General features: G+C 50.8%; 1 protein-coding gene across 5 annotated transcripts in view; it reads left to right on the forward strand.

Moving 5' to 3' along the window:
• Positions 1-6,915, forward strand: part of FBXO31 (F-box protein 31) — a 39,691-nt gene extending 32,776 nt beyond the window's left edge. For all 5 annotated transcript variants that reach the window (XM_045818451.1, XM_045818452.1, XM_045818448.1 and 2 more), the window contains 4 exons: positions 1,494-1,603; positions 2,229-2,382; positions 3,543-3,862; positions 6,438-6,915. In XM_045818451.1, the coding sequence (XP_045674407.1) occupies positions 1,494-1,603; positions 2,229-2,382; positions 3,543-3,862; positions 6,438-6,660 (807 nt within the window). In that variant the 3' untranslated portion in view covers positions 6,661-6,915. The remainder of the gene's footprint in view (positions 1-1,493; positions 1,604-2,228; positions 2,383-3,542; positions 3,863-6,437) is intronic.
• The last annotated feature ends 12,449 nt before the right edge of the window (positions 6,916-19,364 follow it).

Below are 19,364 nucleotides of genomic sequence, written 5' to 3' on the forward strand. Positions count from 1 at the left end.
CAGCTCTGTCGAAAACTAGCTGACCAGATAAATGTGGGACTGATTCCAAGCTCTCTGTTTAGTTCTATTTATATATTTGTCAGTCCCCCATCTTGATTACTGTAGCATGAGCTAGTGTGGGTCCTTCAGCTTTATTCTTTTGCAGGACTGCTGTGGGTGTTTAGGTTCTTTTCATTTCCCTATGAATTTCAGAATCAGCTTGTTGGTTTCTACAGAATGGCTAGCCTGGTGGGATTATGATTGACATTGAATCTGTAGGTCAGTTTGTATAGAATTGCTGACTTAATGCTGAGTCTTCCAGTCCGTAGAGATCTCCGACTATTATTACGCCTCTTTACTTTCTCTCAGCAGCCTTGGGGTTTTCAGAGTGGAGGTCTCGCATATGTTTTGTAATGCTTATTCTCAAGTCCTGTGGTTTTGTTTCGTTTTGTTTTAGGCTATTGTAAATAGGATTTAAAATTTTTATTTTACAATTTTGTGCTGCTAGTATATAAAAATTCAGTTGATTTTACATATTGACTTTGTAGTTATAACAGTTTTGTTCAGTCACTGTAGTGGTTTTTTTTCTTTGCCAGATTTGGGCCAGTCACATATTAAAGCAGTTGACAGATTGTAGCTTTTTTGTTGTTTTGGTAAAGAGCTTTTGCTTCTGTTTATAGAGCTAATTCTAGATAATCATTAGAAACACTATACTGAGCTAGGAACTCAGTTCTCTGGATTAAGTTAAATGTGCAGAATCAAGCAATTGAGCACTAAACATCCTTCACAGTTTCTGATTCCATAATGAATTACTGAGCTTTGGGGACTCAGTGCCTGTAAAAGCTCCCTTTTTGTGCATATACTTACTGAACACACAGCATAACTATATGAAGGCACATTTGAGAAAGGAAAATCCACCCAGTCTCTTGACTCGGGCTAAACCTATCATGGTCCTCATCAGCAGCTGCAGAGAGCAACTCTGGCCAGCTCGCCCAGCACGGGATTCAGGGACAGAGTCCTGCTGTGCCTGCTGTTTTCCCAGAAGACTGGGAGCTAGGCTTGGATGCTGTGTATTGCTGAGCCAGCTCGGTGTAGACCCCAGTTGTTTCCTGGGTGGGCACGAAGTGAGGTTCATGTGGCTTTTCCCTGGGAACTCCGGACATGGACTGTAGCCCCAGCCTCACCTGAAGGGACCTCGTGTCCCTGATGCTTCCCCTGAAGTCTGGGCTTGTGTGCTCTGGGAAAGCAGGGACCAGAGCCCCCCATTTTTCACCAGTGGCATGTCTCCACAGGAAAGGAGGCCAGGTGCTGAGAGAGCAAACACACGGTAGATTCCCATGCTCCTGCTCAGCCCCGTCTTCATGTGCCCGCCCAGGTGGGTTCCTTTGTCATAGGGGTGCCCACAGCATCACCCACAACTATAAAAATGTTGCTTTGTCCACTCAGATCACAGTGAGCAGCCTCCCCGTGCCCCTGTGTCATGGTGGTTTTCATGACCTGTGTTCTCTTGGAAGGAGTTCCGAACGTGGCTGAGGGAAGAATGGGGGCGGACGCTGGAGGACATTTTCCATGAGCACATGCAGGAGCTCATCCTGATGAAGTTCATCTACACCAGTCAGTATGAGTACGTGCAGTCCCCTCTGTGGGCACCGTGGGCACAGTCCCTCTCTGTGGGAGTATTGTGAACTTAGTACCTCCCTCTCTGGCTGCTGTGAGCGCAGTCCACACCCACCTTCTCGCCTGCCTCCCATGTTTTCTGTCTTATTTATCGTCAGTGTCCATCAGCAGGATGCTCTAGTTGCCCTGGTGTGTGTGCCTAACCCTTGGGGTTGTTTTCCCACCTCCGCCCTAGGAGGCCTGCTTTCCCACCTCTCTGTCCCTGGGCCCTGTCCCTGCAGCCCCTGTTTAGCCTCTTTGCCATGTCCCCTGCACAGTCTTGGATTCCTGCCCCAGGGTGACAGATCCGGAGTGTCATTCCCTTCCCTCCACTGTGAGCGCCAATCCAGTGGCCTTCGGGTGCCTGGCAGGGGGACACGTGAGCCCCTGTTAAGCCTAGTTGGGATCAGAGAAGGTGTGAGGGTTCCCTGCACACGTGGGTGGGTGAGCATGGCTCAGGAACATGGGGTGCCCCTGCTCCCCACTGATCTGGCCATGCTAGGCCACCTGCCTTGCCCGTGGTGGGGCAGGGAGGTGTGGGCTCTGCACTGCTGCAGCTCCGTGCGGCTCTCACACCACCCACTCCCCCACAGCAACTGCCTGACCTACCGCCGCATCTACCTCCCGCCCAGCCACCCAGACGACCTTATCAGGCCAGGCCTCTTCAAAGGCACCTATGGCAGCCACGGCCTAGAGATTGTCATGCTCAGCTTCCATGGGAAGCATGCCAGGGCCACGAAGATCACAGTAAGTCTTGGGACTGCCAGGCCGGGTCCAGCCCTGTGTGGATTTGTCAGGCCAGCCTTGGTACATCGTGACTCAGGCTGCACCCTGGCTCCTCAGTAGGGCCCAGACTGCAGCATCGCTTCCCCAGGGAGCTGGTTGGGAATGCAGATCCTTACGCCCCACCCAGACTCACCCAGCTAGGGTCTCAGGGGATGGTGAGCACTTCTGCTTTTCCACACTGAGATACTTGCAGCAAGTTGAGAAAACACTGATGCCCTTGCCCCACCCTACGGGTTCTCATTTAATGGGTAGGGGTCTAGGTAAGGGCTCCACAAGGCCCCCAGGTGACCCCAAGGGCCTCCCATTGGAGACCCCCTTTGGTAGCACACAGGCCCCACTGCCTGTCCCGGCCTCAGCAGCTTGAGAAAGCAGTCGGAAGGTTGTTGAGCAGAGTAGGCCCTGTGTTGCCCCCTCCAGGGTCCCCATTCATGCTGTGCTCACCTGTCATTTGCATAGTTTGTTGGGGTGAGTTTCCGGCAGATGCAGTAAAGCATCCTGCAGAAGCAGCACCATTTCCTAGTCCTCACCCAGTGCTGCTCTTGAGCCTGTGTCCCCCGAGGTCCTTCTGCTTTTGGGAAAGCTCCTAGTGAACAAGAGCCTGGAACCAGGGCTTTGTCCGTGGCACGGTGGGGCTCTTCTGGGGGTATCTTGGCATGCCCCAGGACTTGTGTAGAACTTCAGGACCTGGGGGATCTCCTGGAGTTCATGCTGAGGAGCTTCTGTGTTCCAGGAAAACCTGTCTGGGCTGGCCTCTCAGGCCTGCTGCCCTCTGCCTGACCCTGGGAAAGAGTGAAGTTCTCTAAACCTCTGTCTCTTCGACTGTCACAGGCTAGTTCCCACCTGAGGTCTTTGAGCGCAGATGAGCCATTGTGCCTGTGGACCCTCAGCACGTCCCTAGAAGGTGCTGTCATTTTCTGGCCTCAAAGATCCCTTCACAGATGGGGACACTTGCTCTATGTGCTAATTTTAAGGGCTTCTAAAATATTTTTACTTTTCAAGGGGTTGCTTCTAAGTCAGTAGGAACACTAGAGTGAGCTCTTCTGACCAGAGGTGGGGCCTAGGCTGGAGTGTGTCTCTGCTGGCCTCTGAGCCCTGCTCTCTGCCACCCACTCGCTCCACAGGGTGACCCCAATATTCCTGCGGGGCAGCAAACGGTAGAGATCGACCTCATGCACCGCATCCAGCTGCCTAATGTCGAGAACCTCTGCAACTTCAATGAGCTCTCCCGCATCGTCCTGGAGGTTCACGAGCAGGTACGCCAGGAGCAGCAGCAGCAAGAAGACAGGACTGAGGACAGCGAGGGTGCCAGGCCACCCACGGAGAAGGTCTGGGAGCCCGGGGACAGAGGGGCTGCAGCTTTGAAGGAGGAGCCTGTCCAGTTTGTTCTGCCTGTGGGTGTGACCTCAAGGAACGAGGACTACCCCCGAACCTGCAGGATGTGGTAAGGACACCAGGGTGAGCGAAACTGGGCTTCAGGGTGGGCCCGGGCTCTGACAGGCTGGTGTGGGGGCTTCCCGCCCTGGAATGGGAGCCTCTGGCGGCTGGGTCCAAGCCCTAGCTCAGACCCCAACAGTTGGCACCGTTTCCTGGGCTGAACAGTCAGCTGTCACACCCCGTCGGGGAGCCTCAGACTGGGGTTATTAGAATTGCCAGGCGTGAAGACTCCTCCCAGAATGCCTCGTGTCACATAGTTACTAAGGTGAAAGGGATGTGAGGCAGGATGTCAGGTAGCAGTGAAGCAGACAGCAAGGAGCAGGCCTCTCCCTCAGCCCACACTTCTCCGTGTAGAAAGCCTGCTTGGAGTTCACCTGGATGTCCTTGCTGCTAAGGCCTGTCGTGGGTTTGCCATTCATCTCCACATGGAGGTAGTCTGGACGTCAGATTGTTATTTCATCCTGTGATTTCTCCTCTTCCTTCCTTCCTCATTTCTGTTATTTTTCTGCCCTCCTCGGCTACTTCGGGCCAGCGCCTAACTGGCCACCAAAGTGAACCCCAGCCCAGACAACATGTGGTAAGGGGCTGGCATTGCTGCTTCCCTCCATGCAGAGGTCAGGATCCCTGCTCATGGGACAAGACCTCCCCCAGGCTGCCAGCTCCTCACCTGACTTGCTGTTCTTACAGTTTTGTCTCGGGCCTCTGCTTTCAGCCACTCAGTCCCAGCCCTGCCATTCAGGCCATTCCCTGGCAGATGGATTACGAGACCCTTGCCCCAGTCCCCTATACTTCGGGCTACTCAACTTTTGCTAAAATCAGTAAAATTAAAAAGGTCCTCAGTTGCGCTGGCTCCAAGGGCTCAGCATGTGGCTGATGGCTACCATATTGCACATGCAAGTCGAGGACATTCAATGATCACAGGGAGTTCTGTGCAGTTGCCTTAGTGGATATTTTGAGGGAATAGTCTGTCAGCTTCCCAGCATTACAGCTGACTTGCCACCTTTTTCAAGTTATGTACAGTCTGTTTCCCTGTATCTCTGGGCCGCCTGCGGGGCCATGCGCCTGCAGTGGTCTGAGCAGCTGTTCCTGTACAGACTAACAGTGCGCCCCACACACCCAGCTCCCCCAATGGGATTTAGGTGTCTTGTGGGCTTGGCAGAAAAACATTATTACGTTTTCTTCTTGTTATGCAGTTATGATACAAGTGACTGAATTTGGCTTTTCCAGAGGGAGACATACAAGTAACATTCCAATACAATTTCACCTGATATAAATTTTTTTGTAAAGTTTTTAAAATTTTAAAACTATAGTTGACATACAATATTATATTAGGTTCAGGTGTGTAGCATAGTGATTCGACATCTATATTCCTTATACTCTGATCACCAAAATAAGTCCAGTAACCCTCTGTCACCATACAGAGTTGTAGGGTAATGTCGACTGTTTTCCCCATGCTGTACATTACATGCCCATTTGAAAGGCCATGCAAGGAAAAGGTGCTGTTATCCCTGGATAATGTGACAACTCCTAGTAGCTCATGGCCAGCCCACCAGCAGGCTGGGGCCGTCCAGTCTGGAAGTCTGGTCCAGCCCCCTGGCAGCACCACAGGGTGGTCCTCCAACCCGTGCTGAATATCGGCGGCTCCCCGGCTCGGGAGGGCCTGCTGCGATCCTTCCCTGTCTGCGTTGTATTTCCACGAGGCCTTGTTGCAGTGCTGGTGCAGAAGACGTTTGCTGTGTTCTCGAAGCCCAGTGGGCATCCCTTTGCCTCCCTGTGGGCTGTAGTGCTTTCCTCCCGCCCAGGAAACCCTGAAGCACAGGCTGCTGTCCCCTCTCCCACCCAGCAGAGTGTCAGAGTGGCGGGAGGAGGTGGGGGAGGTCTCAGGTGTCACTCCACGTGCTGGGAGATTCAGGCCAGCCCCTAATTCAGGCCAGCCCCTGACTTCTTGTCTTCGGCAGAAGCACCAAGTTCTTTGTAAGAAGGACAAATGTATTTCAGCCTGATTTAGATCTTAAAACTGGGCCATATAGGTATTTGAAAGTTTTCTTTGTGACTTAATGCCGGTTGCATGCCAATAAGTCTTTATTGATTATACTTGAAGTGTTTATATGTTGACATAACTACCCTGGGAATTAAGATTTTTGTGACCCAGGCCTGCATGATGAAAACGTGCTTTGGGACAGATTGTGAGGGGGGGCTGCCTGAGACCCTCCTCCCGTAGCTGGCAAGGTGGTAGGAATCAGCACTGGCAGGGTGAGCCCAACCGTATGGGAGCTCGGCACACCCTCTCTCATGCTCTGTACGCGAGCGTCTGTCCCCCACACCCCCAGAGCCCCACCCCTCTGCTACCGTGGCCCAGTGTGCTGGATGTTGAGTGTTGTGCAGGGTCCCACGAGGACAGGCTCTCTCGGGGTGCCTGCTGATTCTTAGCTTCTTGCTTACAAAGAGCGAAAAGTGGCTTGAATGGAAGGAAAGGGCTTTAGAGCACTCCAGCATGACCAGTTCTTGACTTGGGCCAGCACAGTGCCTCGAAGCTCCTCTTACTCTTCTCTTCCTTGTGCTGTTCCTCTTTGTTGGTTCAGTTTCTACGGTACAGGCCTCATCGCCGACCATGGCTTCACCAGCCCCGAGCGCACCCCTGGCGTCTTCATCCTGTTCGACGAGGACCGCTTCGGGTTCATCTGGCTGGAGCTGAAATCCTTCAGCCTGTACAGCAGAGTCCAGGCCAACTTCCGGAACGCGGACGCACCATCCGCGCAGGCCTTTGAGGAGATGCTCAAGAACATTCAGTCCCTGACCTCCTGACGGCCCCTCTCTCTGCTGGGGGCGGCTCCAGACCCTGAGACCTGGGAAGAGCAGCAGCATGCACTTTTTTGAGATTCAACCTTCCGACCAGAACACCCACCTTCTTGGAGGCTTCTTGGCCCAGCCACCTGAAATACTTTCTATAGAGTGTGCGGCGTAGGCCTGCACATTTGTCAGTAGCCAATGGGAAAGCTGAGCTGAGCATGTCTTATAACGAAACAAAACAAAAAAAAAACAAAGAATTGGAGAAATTGAGTTTGTCTTTGACTCACTGACGGTTTTCTAGGGAAAACAAAATCCTCTTTCAAGGAAGTTCATGCCATAACTCAGTCTCTTGATTTAAGGGGTCCAGTGTGGGGGATGCCAGCTATACCCTTTGCTCTGCCAGAACAAATGGAAGTGGCTGCGGGCCTGTGGGGGCCTTGGCGAGGTGAACTTCTGTGCAGCCTGGGCAGGAAGGGAGGGGCAGTGTTTGTGGAAAGGGAGCCCTAGCGAACTGGGGGTATCAGTCTCGGGGCTGAGGACTGAGTTCCCATTTCTCTTTTTGTTTTATTTGTTTTGTTTTTGTTGTCTCATTTTTTCCTTTATATTTTTTTCACTTTTTTGTGAGTTCCCATTTCTCTACTAACTCACTTGGATTTAGGACAAAAATTTCACCCCCATGTCAGTTCCCGAATCAGGGGAGTGGGCTAGCGGTATGGGTCACTAGAGAACGTCACTGCGGGCCTTTGAGCAGCTGGGAGGCCCTGTGAACAGCACCCCCAGTCCTGGTCCCCAGACAGCACCCATGTGCTTGCCCTGGCCTCTCTCCAGGCTTAGAACCTTCTCTGCAGCCAGTTCTAGTCGGTACTCATTGCGCAGCCACCTCCCCCCCCTCCCCACACACATACATGCTCTCATGTTAGAACTGCAAACTCAGCCACGTGTCCCAGAACTGGGTCAGAGCTATGTCTTTTTACCACCCTGCGGTTATCCCGTCTGCACAGTGTACACTGGCGCTGTTCTGGGAGGTGTTCAAGTGTCAGAAGTGGCTGCACGTGAGGAACATGCAGCCCCTCCACAGCTGAGAGGGCAGCTTTCTGGAAAAGTCACACTGTGGGCATCAGGGTACACTTTGGAGACCAGGACCCTCTCTCATGGAGACCCTGAGCACTGACTCTTCTACCAGCGCTGTGCCCATGTTGGGTTGACAGCTACATTTGGGGACCCCCTCTGAGGTCCATGCTAATCTCAGTATCTCCTGAAAAATGGAGTCCTAAAAGTGTGCTGGCCTCCAAGAATGTTTCAGCTCTCCCTGCAGCCTGCAGAGGTCCATCTCCACACCACCTGCCCAGGTGTGCGCTTTATGGAGGGCAGGGCAGGGCAGAGTTTTGTCCCCTCTTTGTTGCTCGTTCTTGTTGGCTGGGTTGTGCTGAGTGTGAGGATCCCTGGGGAAAGGGGCAGCTTTTTGGCGCCTTCTTGTAGAGACCAATCTGAGCTGTCTCATGAAATGTGTCCTCTGTTTCCTGATTAATTTCTCCTTGACTGGCTTTTTTTTTTTTTAATAAAAAAATCCCCGCTGCCCTAACTTCAGTTCATTTGGCAACTCTGACCTTCATTTGCTTCCCAGTGTCACAACTGACAGGCTCTGGGGCATATTCCCTGAATGGCAAACGGGCCCTCCCAGGAGGTTCTGTGGAGACCCGGAGAGGCCAGTGGAGAAGATGAGGTCCCACCTGGGCAGCTGCGGGGTTCAGCTGCCCAGCACTGTCAGCGAAATCTCATCAGAGTTGCGTCCCTAGGGCTCACCTTCCAGATCCTTCCAGCAGGTCCTGCAGTCAAGATGAGGCATGGCCCCCGTTTCCACATCTTTTGCAGGACTGAGCCTGCAAGCATCATCGCTCCCGTCTTGCAGTGTGACGTTTTTCTCTTGTGCCGAGCGTGGCCAGCCTTGAACTACACGTGATAGCTGTGGCTGTGGAGCTTTGAGGAAAATGAAGATGAAGGATAACTGGGCTCTTGTTCTCTGAGTTTCACCATTGTTTAAATACAATCAAAGAGAATGCATATCTTACCCCAAGCGGGAGGCTCGCTCTGAGGGACTCCTCCACCTGAGGCCTCCCCTAAGCATTGTAAAGTGTGCACGTATCAAAGATGAGCACTTCCGATTCTAAGCCATTCTCAAATCAGAAGGATGTAACCTGCCTCTGGTGTTTGGGCCTATACCTGGTTTCTACCAATAATGACTAGAATGACCCTCAGTTGTAGGCTGTTGGCTGTGTTCACATCAGCCCTGTCTCTGGTATGAGGTGCAGCCCCAGAGCCTGTGGGACCTGTCCATCTGGCAGTGGCCCGCAGTGACGCCAGGCAGGGCTGGCAGCTGTTGTCCAGAGTATGTGTTGTTCTCCCACTCTGATGTGTCGTTTGTTTCTGGTTTAGCAGGTGAATGTGCAGGGACCCAACACCAGTTGGCTTTCCTTGGTCAAGGGACTGGTCAGGCAGCTCATTAGAACTTGCTGCATGAATTAAATTCCAAGGAATTAACCAGACCTGAATGACCCACTTTAGGGACCAGCAGTGCCCAGGTGGTGCTTGATTTGGGGGAAGTGGCAGTTGGCCTAGGAGGGTCCTCAGACATTTTTCCATTGGTGGCACCACCTTCACTTGCCATCTTGCTGCTTCGAGGTTGGGTAAGGTAGGTCTGTTGTGTGGACTGGGAGAAACAGCTGTATCTCTGCATACTTGAATATGCCCTGCTTTCTGCTCCTCAGCTGAAGAGGATGCCATTGGAGGTTTCTAACAAGTCATTGGAGATTCTTCTGTATTAGGGGCTGAATGTGCGTTGCATGAGACTGTTGCAAATGAACTTTCCCCCCAACTCTGTGACATGGGTCTGGCCATGTAACCACTTATATCTGCCTGTCCAGCTCAGAGTGCCAGTGTATACTGCTGAGTGTGAACAGGTTTGAAGGCCCCCTGGCAGTGGGAGAGTATCCAACTCCTTTGGAGGTCCAGACTGGGACCTCCCTCCCTAACCACCTGCCGGGTCCGGGCGATGGCTCACTGGCTGGTGCTCACTGCCACAGCTGCCCTGCTCCTTCCTCCCTCACCCTTCTGTCCTGACACCAGGCAGCTCTGGACCAGGCACGTCCGCCTGGCCAGCGTGGAGGGCGGAGCGCACACCGTGGTTTGACTAGCTAGGTGCCGGCAGGCCTCCATTCCCACTTCATGCAGAACTAGCCCAGGAGTTCACATGACAGGCCTGTTCTTTCTCTGAGAACTTGGAGTTCACTGCTGCAGCCTACACTAGACAGCCAAAGCCCCTCCCTTAGCCAGCTGATTCTCTCTACCCTGAGGACACTTCTGAGTGAGTCACTTTTTAGTGCTCATGAACAGTGACAGGAACAGAAACCTACTCGGTCTCTGTCCTTTAGTGAACTTGGTCACGGGTATCTTGGAATTTCCTGAGTTCTTTGTGGCCATGGTGCCTGGTGCATAGACTCTGAGCAGCCCACTGTATGGCTCAGAGCTTGGAGAAAGCAGTCGTGTTTTCTTGGAACCTTTCACTGTCTTCATTTTCCAGCTGTTAGGAGTGCTATGAACGTCCTCATACAACCCTGACCCACCTTGAGGAGAAAACACCCCAATTCATGGGCCATCCCAGTGTTAACATAGGCTAACCCCTCTGTCTTTATTTGTGGGAAAAGATCTGGAATGTAATTTGACTAAACACTCTCAGAAGTATTTAAAGAGTAGAAGAAACCCACCAGTAGAACAAGGATCTCAAGATCTGAGCAGTTACTACTATCACTAAATGCTATTTTTGCTAAGTGTTAAAATGTAACACAGCATTTTTTTCAGAGGCAGCTGTAAAGGATGAACTTAATCAGAACCCAAACTGATCAGTTTAGCCAACTGCCAAGAAGAAATGAACGTGCAATTTACCAAATAGTGTACACAAGCAATGGCTAAGCCTCCCTTGGGGGAGACAGCTCTGGATGTGAATCTGTCCTGTTCACTTGCTTCAAGTAAATGAGACTGGCCAAGGACAACCACATCTCCTTGAACAGAACACCCCAAGTGCAAACCCCTTGAGTCTGGTAACACCCCGATGCCATCAGTTTGCCTGACGCTGTCATTGGGAATGAGGTGTGCACACGTGTGCTCGTATTCACATGGCACCCTTCGGGCATTGTGAGGACCGGGACCCTCCCCCCAAGGCCCCGGGAGTACCTGGAGACTTCTGATCAGAAGATGGCTCTGGCTGCCACGTTGAGAAGGAGCTGCAGCTGAAGGAGGTGGTGGGAGATGTCTCCCAGGAAGCTGCTTTGGGGATTCTGGTAAGGGTTGACACAGCCTGAACCCTGGGAGGTGACAAGACTCTGGGTGAGGAGTTGCGGACTGCTGGACTGGGTTGGGGTGGGGGGTGAGAGGAGAAGAGCTGATGCCGCTTTCGCCCGAGTGCCACTGACCCAAACACAGTCTTGGGACTGGCCTGCTGGGGGCTCAGTCCTGGAGCCCACCTCACAGAGCCACCACGACCGCTCAGTAGACAGCAGGTGCCTGTGATACTGAGAGGCTGTCCAGATGGCTGGGAGTGAGCTAAGGACGGGGAACAGGAAGGGCCTCCTGGGGTAAGATGGTGAACAGATGGGGGCCAAGGCAAGATAGTTGGGGGGGGGTTGCCCACACACCACCCCCTCCTCCACCCCCAGCAAGATGGTGGGCAGGAGGAAGTCCTTACACTGAGCACACGCAAGGCTGGCAAGATAATTGGGTAAGAGGGGAAAAGCCCTCCTATCCCCTTCCAGTACCACATTGGGGGCAGCACATGCTCAAATAGAAGATACAATGGTGACAGGGGAGGTGATGATGAAGAGACCTGTCTAGCCAGGGGAGAGAAGGGATTGGTTGGGAGGTGGACCCACCAAAAGCAAAAGAAAGCACCTGGTCCCTCCCCAGCCGATACAGACCCAGGGAAATGAAACATTCTTGCCCACCTGGAGAACACACTGGTTGGTGTGTTTGTGGGGCCTTGTGGCCCTAGAAACCACATGGCTTATGGCGGCACTGGCTCCACATGTGGGAACAAGGGAGCCTAAAGCGCCAGGAACAAGCTAAGCACCAGGCTGACTGCTCTGCAGCCACCTGTGGGTCCCAAAGAACAGAACTTTAAATGGGAACAGGAACTCTGGACTCTGTCTGTCTTTCTTTTTATTTATTTATTTATTTATTTGAGAGAGGTGAACGGAGGGGAAAAAAGGGAGACAAATAGTCTATGCAAGAGAGAAACATCATTCAGTTGTCTCCTGTATGTGCCCCAACCAGGACCACGCCCTCAACCCAGGTATGTATCCTGACCAAGAATCAAACCTGTGACCTTTAACTTTGCTGCATGATGCCCAACCAACTGAACCACACCAGTCAGGATGGACTCTTGTCTTTTGTTTTGGTCTTGCTGAAGACAGCTGGGTTTTGTCTGGGTTTTGTGGAGGAGATGGGCTTTGAGACAAGAGTCTGCCATTCTCCCACATTGTGCAACATCTAAATAAAAAAAAAAGTTCCTTCTTTCCTCACCAGCCTCTGGCTCTAGAGGCAGCCCCTGGTGGCAGCGGGCAGCTGAACCCCACTGTGGTTGGGTAACCCCTAGACACTGGCTCAGGGCCGCTGCCATCCCCGCCTGGGAACCCAGGCAACAGAGGAAGAATTTACAGGACACCCTTGTTCAGTCATTCAGAGAATGCCTGCTGAGTACTATGTGGACCGGCCAGGAGGCAGGCTTGGACCTAGACCCAAGTCTTGTCCTCTCCTGGCTCCCTGCAGGATGCGGGATGAAGATGAAGGCTGGCTGAGCCTGGTGGGTGCTCCTCGTCACCACAGAGCTGCTCTCTGTTCCTAGTTCCCACGGTTGTATTGGAAGGCAAGCTTCCGTTGATGGCCATAGGCAAGTGAGACGCTTCTCAGAACTCCTCTTTTCCTAGAGGACACTGGTGATCTCAGGAAAGCACTAGGATGTAGGTCCTTGGTGTGTGTGTGTGGGAGGGGAGGGGGTGAGGTGATGGTGACAGAGGCATTTGAAAATGAACAGACTCAGAGCCTGGCTGTCCGGCTTGGGCTGTGCCCCTTTCACAGTGCTCTGACGACAGTCAGGAGAAGGATGATGGCGGGTCCCATGTCTCCCCGCAGACTTCAGGAGGACACAGTGAAGAAGAGAAACCAGGACGCTGAAGTTTTACAGCTCACTGAGGGCAGAACGATAGTCACCGACTGGGAGGCGAGGAGAATCAGGGGCACCATGAAACCTGTGATCCCAGGAGGAAAGGGTGAGGGTTTGGCAGCAGAGTCTCACAGGACACTGTCCACCAGTGGGGACCAGGCACATAACACAGAAGCCTCCCACTAAGAAACATGCATTTTAAAAAATTATAGTTCTTAGATTTTATGTTGAAGTTATGATTTAACTTAACCCACAGGACTCACATTTGTAGAGCCCCTTCTCTGTGCCCGTGGTGGGTCAGTCAGGCTGGGTGCTTCGGCCAAATGCAGGTCCTCCTTGTGCTCTCAGGCAGGCACCCTGGTCCGAGAACATGCTGCCCATCTGTACCACCACTCAGGGACTCGAGCCCTCGCACTGCTCCCCCCCCTCCCCTCCCCTCCCCTGGGAACTCTGGAAACAAGAGCCAGCACAGAAATGTTTGACAGCCACAGGCTTCTCTGGTCCCACTTCCCTCCCCAGAGACAGTGGCAATGAGCCAACCCTTGCTTCCAGTGGGAAGAGAAAGGGCAATGGGGGGTGGGTTAGGATTTCACCACACTCAGGGAGTGGTGGTCCATGTGCCTGGCTCTCCGGCACCTTTCTTCCTGTTTGATCTCAAACTTCCTATGGGATGTGTTCTCTGGTTATCTATCACTAGTTTACTGACGAAACTGAAGCTTGGAAAACAGGAGATTTGCCATATATGGTGAGTAAGGGCAGGGCAAGGTTTGGGATCAGGCCCCTTGTTATTCTGAACACTTGGGGCAGGGTACGTGGGGTCTCCTGGGGCAGGTGGCCAGGATTTGCTTCCAGGGCTTTCAACATCACACAGGTGGAATCACATACACATTTGGGGGTTTGGCTTCTTTGTCCGTGTGCTTCGTTCACCTACTTTGTTGTGGGCTGCAGATGTATGTTCTTTTTATTGTCACATAGTGAACATGCCATACGTGTTTAAAGAAAATCTGTTCTCCTGTGGACATTTGGGCTATCTCAAGTTTGGAGCTGTTAACAAAGATGCTGTGGATGTTTCTGCCCATGTCTTCTGGTGGACATAAGTTCTCATTTCTCTTGGGTCTGTGCTTGGGCAAGAAACTGCTTTGTCATCAAGTATGCAAGTTTAGGTTTTGTAATGCCAGCGAAGTTTGCCAACATGATTGTATCTATTTCATGAGCAATGCATGGGGGTTCTTTCTACTTGCCACATGCTCAGAAACTTGGTATCTTCAGTCCTTTTAATTTGAGCCATTCCTGGTTGGGATGGGGACAGTCATGAGCTTTTCTTGACATGAAGAGGCAAGACAGTGTCCCAGCAGTAATGGCCAGAGTTCTGGGGGGCATGGGCCTGTCCTCTATGCTACAGCTGTGTTCTAGTGGGCTCAGAATTGAAACAGCAAGGTAGCCAAGAGTGCCCTAAAGGGGGCAGAAACAAGACAACCACCTGTAAATAAAATACTAGGCTAGAGACGAGATTCCTGGGTAATTTTGTCACTAGCTATTAAGAGACCAGTGATGACTGTTACAAACACACAGATACAGGGGGTAAGCCTTCAGACATTTAGCAGCTAATATGGCAGGGCCACTGCCCAGTCAGCATGGGTGCTGGCCAGAAGAGCATGCGCGTGAGCACGCGAGTGTGTCCTGGCTTGGGCACTCAGTCCTGCTCACAGGTCACCCGCCACCTTCGTGGTTCAATAGCAGAGCCAAGAAAGCTGAGCTATGCCTGTGAGCACCCTGTTTGCCCCATGGTTAGAACACAGCACACTGGGGTGCTGTCCATCAGGGCTACAGTACCTTTTATGATGGTTTGGGCAAATATTTAGAGTATTCAAGTCAGCATGAAAATACTGAAAAGCCTGTAAAAACGCACTCTCAAGAAATACGAATTAAAGCTTGTGACAAAGTAAAGGAACATAAGAGGCAGAATGCGTTTGGTTTTACGTAAACATAAAGACACAGTCCCGCTTTCGTTTTAGCAGCTGTGCAGAGCGTGCACATGCGCAGGGGAAGAAGACTAAGGGGCTCGGGAAAAGAGGCCGACGGGTTTAAAGCAGCAGCGGGACCTTCGGGATGACAGCTGTTTTGAATTACACAGCCTTTTAGACTTCAGGTTGCTCAAAAAATACACATTTCCCTAAAAATCACAATTTGAACCCATCAAATCAGTAAGTTAAATGCACTGTTAAATACGAATTTCATGAAAACAACTTAGAACTTTAAATACAAATATACCCCAAATCCTGCGTGTGATATACTCAGGCTGAAACGCTGCCCGGCTCCGTGAAACCAACCTTAGGACCGCGTCTGCGAACCCCTCCCTGTGAGGCAGCGGGTCCCACACCTTCTTCCAGGGGACAGACCCTCCTCCCCCCACCCCCCGCCGCGCCCCGGCCCAGGCTGGGGCGCCCTGGGAGCAACCTGTCGGAAGTGGTGAGTGGGCATTCCCAGTGGGGGTCGGTGGGCTTTTCGGGCTGACGCCCACCCGTGCTACCCCGCTGGGCGAGACTAACAAGGGCAAGGGTGCTGGTCCGACCACTACGTTTCTGACCTCCCTTCCACCCCAGGCTCCACCGGCCTCGCTAGACCCCGAAGTCCGTTCTACCAGGAGCCAATCAGTCGCCATCTAAGTGCACATGCCCGGGAGGCAGCGCTTTATTGGCTGGAGCCCCACCAATCAGCGGGGCAGAGGGGGGCACTCAGAGGGGCGGTAGTGCCGGAAGCGGGTGCCTGGGAGGCTGCAGACGGAAACGGAAACGGGACCTGTGGTCTACAGCCTGCGGTTTGCGGGGCGGGGACTGGTGCATTATGTGGGTGCGTGTCTGTGCTCGAAAGGGCAGTTTCTTGTTTCACCGACAATGTTAAGGAAAGGTCTTCCGGCACGGATGTATCCAGGTGCTCAAGAACTGTTTCATCGCTCAGTGCTGGCTTCTCCCTTGGAGGCAAGATGACCACCAAGACTTCTAGAGCCTTATCTCCTCAGCAGAAAAGGAGATCGTCTTTACCAGTTAATTATAGCACAAAGTCCTTGAATGAGTTTCACTGGACTGACTTGGTAGATAAAACAATTCCGAAACAATGTTTGAGATGGGCTGGACCAACCCTTCCCTCCTGGGGCGTCCGGGCTTCCAGCCCATTTGAACCACAAGAATGGATGTGGGCGTGGTCCCCCAAGGAAACAGCAACGCTGTCTTTACCAGCTGTTTGGATGCCTGGTGGGGCAACCTCCCACATCCTCTGTTTTCAAATATTAGCTGGATGAGTTGCTCTCAATGACCTGAAGCTATTGCTGTAATAAAATAGCAATAATAATTTTGATAATAATGAAACACAGAAACACCACTCATGTTCTCCATGTTATTGGTGTAATAAAATAGCAATAATTACAATAATATTGAAACACAAAAACACTTGTATCACTCTTATGGTTTCCATATTACAAAACACTTTTGACACATTCCATTTATGCCCACTGGACATTCCATATGGCCAACATTCTACAATTTGGGGGAGAGAGTGAGGAAGAGTAACCCCGAGTCTGTCATCCCAGAGACAGAGCACTCAGGTTTTTATGCTGGAAGGAATGAAATGTGCAGCACTGACAATGTTTTTCTCCAGTATTCTAAGTAAGCTTTGGGGTGACTGATAAAGCATCATAGGTGCTGTGGTTGGCAGTTCCATGTTTTGGGAAGTTCTCACCACGTTGGAATGTTCCTGTCTTTTCCAAAGTGCCCACCCAGCACAAGTTTAGCTGCAGTGTGCCTGCACAAGTAGGTTCAGGAAAGCAGGATTCGGCAATAATCCGACATCAGGGAACCCCCAGATGTTAGCACGTGATCCCGCACACACCTTCTGTTGTCATCACCCTCTACTCCCTCTTAGGCTTGAATGGATGACCCCTTCCACCCCTGGGGTTTAATGATATGAACCAGTTCAGGAAGGCTAGCCCAGGCCCTCACCCTAGCACTCCTGCCCCCAATTTGCACAGAGCCCAGGGCTTTCTAAGCCTTCCTTTTGTAGGAAGAGCAAACGTCAAACCTTTGAGGAAGTGTGCCTCACAGATCTTTCAGTAAGGAAAGCAAGCCCTCAGTTACTTTACCCGACCCCAACATACTCCTGGGGTGGGAGGAGTGGAGAATGTGGGTCTAGAAGCAGCATCTCATGAGAGAATGTGTCACATACAGGAGTTCAAGGTAGTAGGGGCCATCGCTGAGCCCCTAAAATCTCTGTGTAGGGTCACCCATTGTCTATCCCTAGCCCCCAGTTCCTCGTGACACTTTGAAACATGTATTCAGGAGGCTGGGGAGAACCAACACTGCCACCTAAAGTATCTGCTGTGGGCATCAGCACCTTCATCTGCTCATGGAGAGGATGACTTCCCCTCTCCTTCCTGCCTGTAGGTGCGGGGAGGATCACGTGGGATGGATGTGGAAGTCTTTGAAAATGGAAAGCACTGTATGCAGATTGACACATAACCACGAAGAGAGCAATCATCTCCCCACTAGAATTGGTTGTACTGCCCCGTTTTCAGAGCTGGAACTTGAGACTTGCTCATGATAATGTGGCAGTAAGTGGTCACCAATCCCAGCTCACCTGTTCTGCAGGCTCTGGCGGTCCCCCTCTAAATGACTTTGGAGGATGAGCCACAGTAGCCTGCCTCTTTCTGAGCTGCAGCAGGAGACGAGAGCCTGTCCCTGACCTTGGACACCCTGCCTCAACCCTGGCTCTCTCTGAGCAATGATTTACTCTTCCAGGGAGTTCCTTGGCTCACATCACAGATGCGGCATCCCTTTAGATCCTGTCAGTTCTGGCTCTTGCTCAGATGTGTCCCGTCCCTAGCACTGTTCACCAAGAGCCCATCTGCTGTGGGTAGCAGTCTAGATTTGGGGGCTGCCTACAGGTGCCCAGGGTTGAGGCAGCACTACCTTAGTGGGTCCTTCTGTCCCTGGGACCCTGAAACAGGTAGGTGACTTGAACCAGAGGTTCTTTACCTGGGTCGAGAGGGACCCATTAACCCCATCAGAAGCATAACAATTATCAGTATTATATGAATGATATTTTAAAATGTGTGAAAGATAGTTTGTGGTTTTTATAACCAGATTCTTTTAAAAAACAGATTTATGGAATTATGGTTGACATATGATAAACTGCACATATGTGAAGTGTACAGTTGCTAAGTCTTGATATACATGTATGCCACCACCATTGAGATGATGTACATATACACAACCCTAAAGAGTGTCCTTATGCCCCTTTGTAACTCCCACCTACCTCTCCCTGCCCTGCCCTCATCCCCAGGCAACCCTGATCTGTTTCTGCTATAGAATAGTTCACTTTTTCTTGAGTTTTATATAAATTTAATCATATAGTATATATATTTTTTGGTCTTGCTTTTTCACTCAGCACAGTTATTTTTGAGACTCATCCACGTGGCTGTGTGTATAAGTAGTTCATTCTTTTTTACTGCTGCTTAGTATTCCCATTATACGAATGGACTGTAGTTTATCCCTTTGTTCAGTGAAGGACACTTGGATCACTTTCAGAAGTTTTGTCTATTGTAAATAAAGCTGCTATGAACATTTGCGTACAAGTCTTTGTATTATATTAGCATGCCTTCATTTCTCTTGGGCAAATGCCTAGGAATGGAATTGCTGGATCAGATGGTAGGTCCGTGTTACCAACTGGTTTTCCGAAGTGGTTGTGCCATTTTACATCCCCACCAGGAGCATGAAGTTCAAGGTTCTGCACACCCTCACTAACACTTGGTTTGGTCAGCCTTTTAAACTCTAGCCATCTTATCTCATTGTGGTTTTCATTAGTAATTCTATTATGACAAACTGTGTTGATGTCTCTTCATATGATTTTCCATACCTTATTTGATGTGTGTCTGTTCAGATATTTTGCCCATTTAGAAAAAATGAGCTGTTGGTTTTTATTATTGAGTTTTGAGAGTTCTTTATATATTCTGGATGCAAGTTCTTTGTCTTTGCATTCAATGAGCAAATATTATCTCTGTGTCGTTGGCTTGTCTTTTTATCCTCTTAGTTTTTCAAAGAGCAGAAGTTTTAAATTTTGATGAAGTCCAGCTTATCAATTTGACCTTTTTCTGGATCTTGCTTAGGTGTGCTCACCCCTAGAAAGCAGTGGATTCTGCTTTCTAAACATTTCTGGAAATTCTTGCCTAATCCAAGGTGAGAAAGATTTCTTCCATGTTTTCCTCCAGAAGTTTTATAGTTTACAGTTCATGTTAGTTCCTGTCGTCTATTTTAGGTTAATTTTTGTATATGGTACGAGGTGTGTATTGAGTTAGTTTTTTTTTTTTTTTTTGCATACGGATGTCTTGTTGCTGTAACATTATACGAGGTATGTCCAGAAGGTATCCAGCCATGTATTATGGAAAATAGAGACCTTTATTGAAGAAGATACAAGATACAAGGAACATTGTATACAGGACAATGATGCCTCAGGCTCC

The sequence above is a fragment of the Phyllostomus hastatus genome, unplaced genomic scaffold (assembly GCF_019186645.2).
Source record: "Phyllostomus hastatus isolate PE091 unplaced genomic scaffold, TTU_PhHast_1.1 phas_scaffold_345, whole genome shotgun sequence".
Lineage (NCBI taxonomy): Eukaryota > Metazoa > Chordata > Mammalia > Chiroptera > Phyllostomidae > Phyllostomus > Phyllostomus hastatus.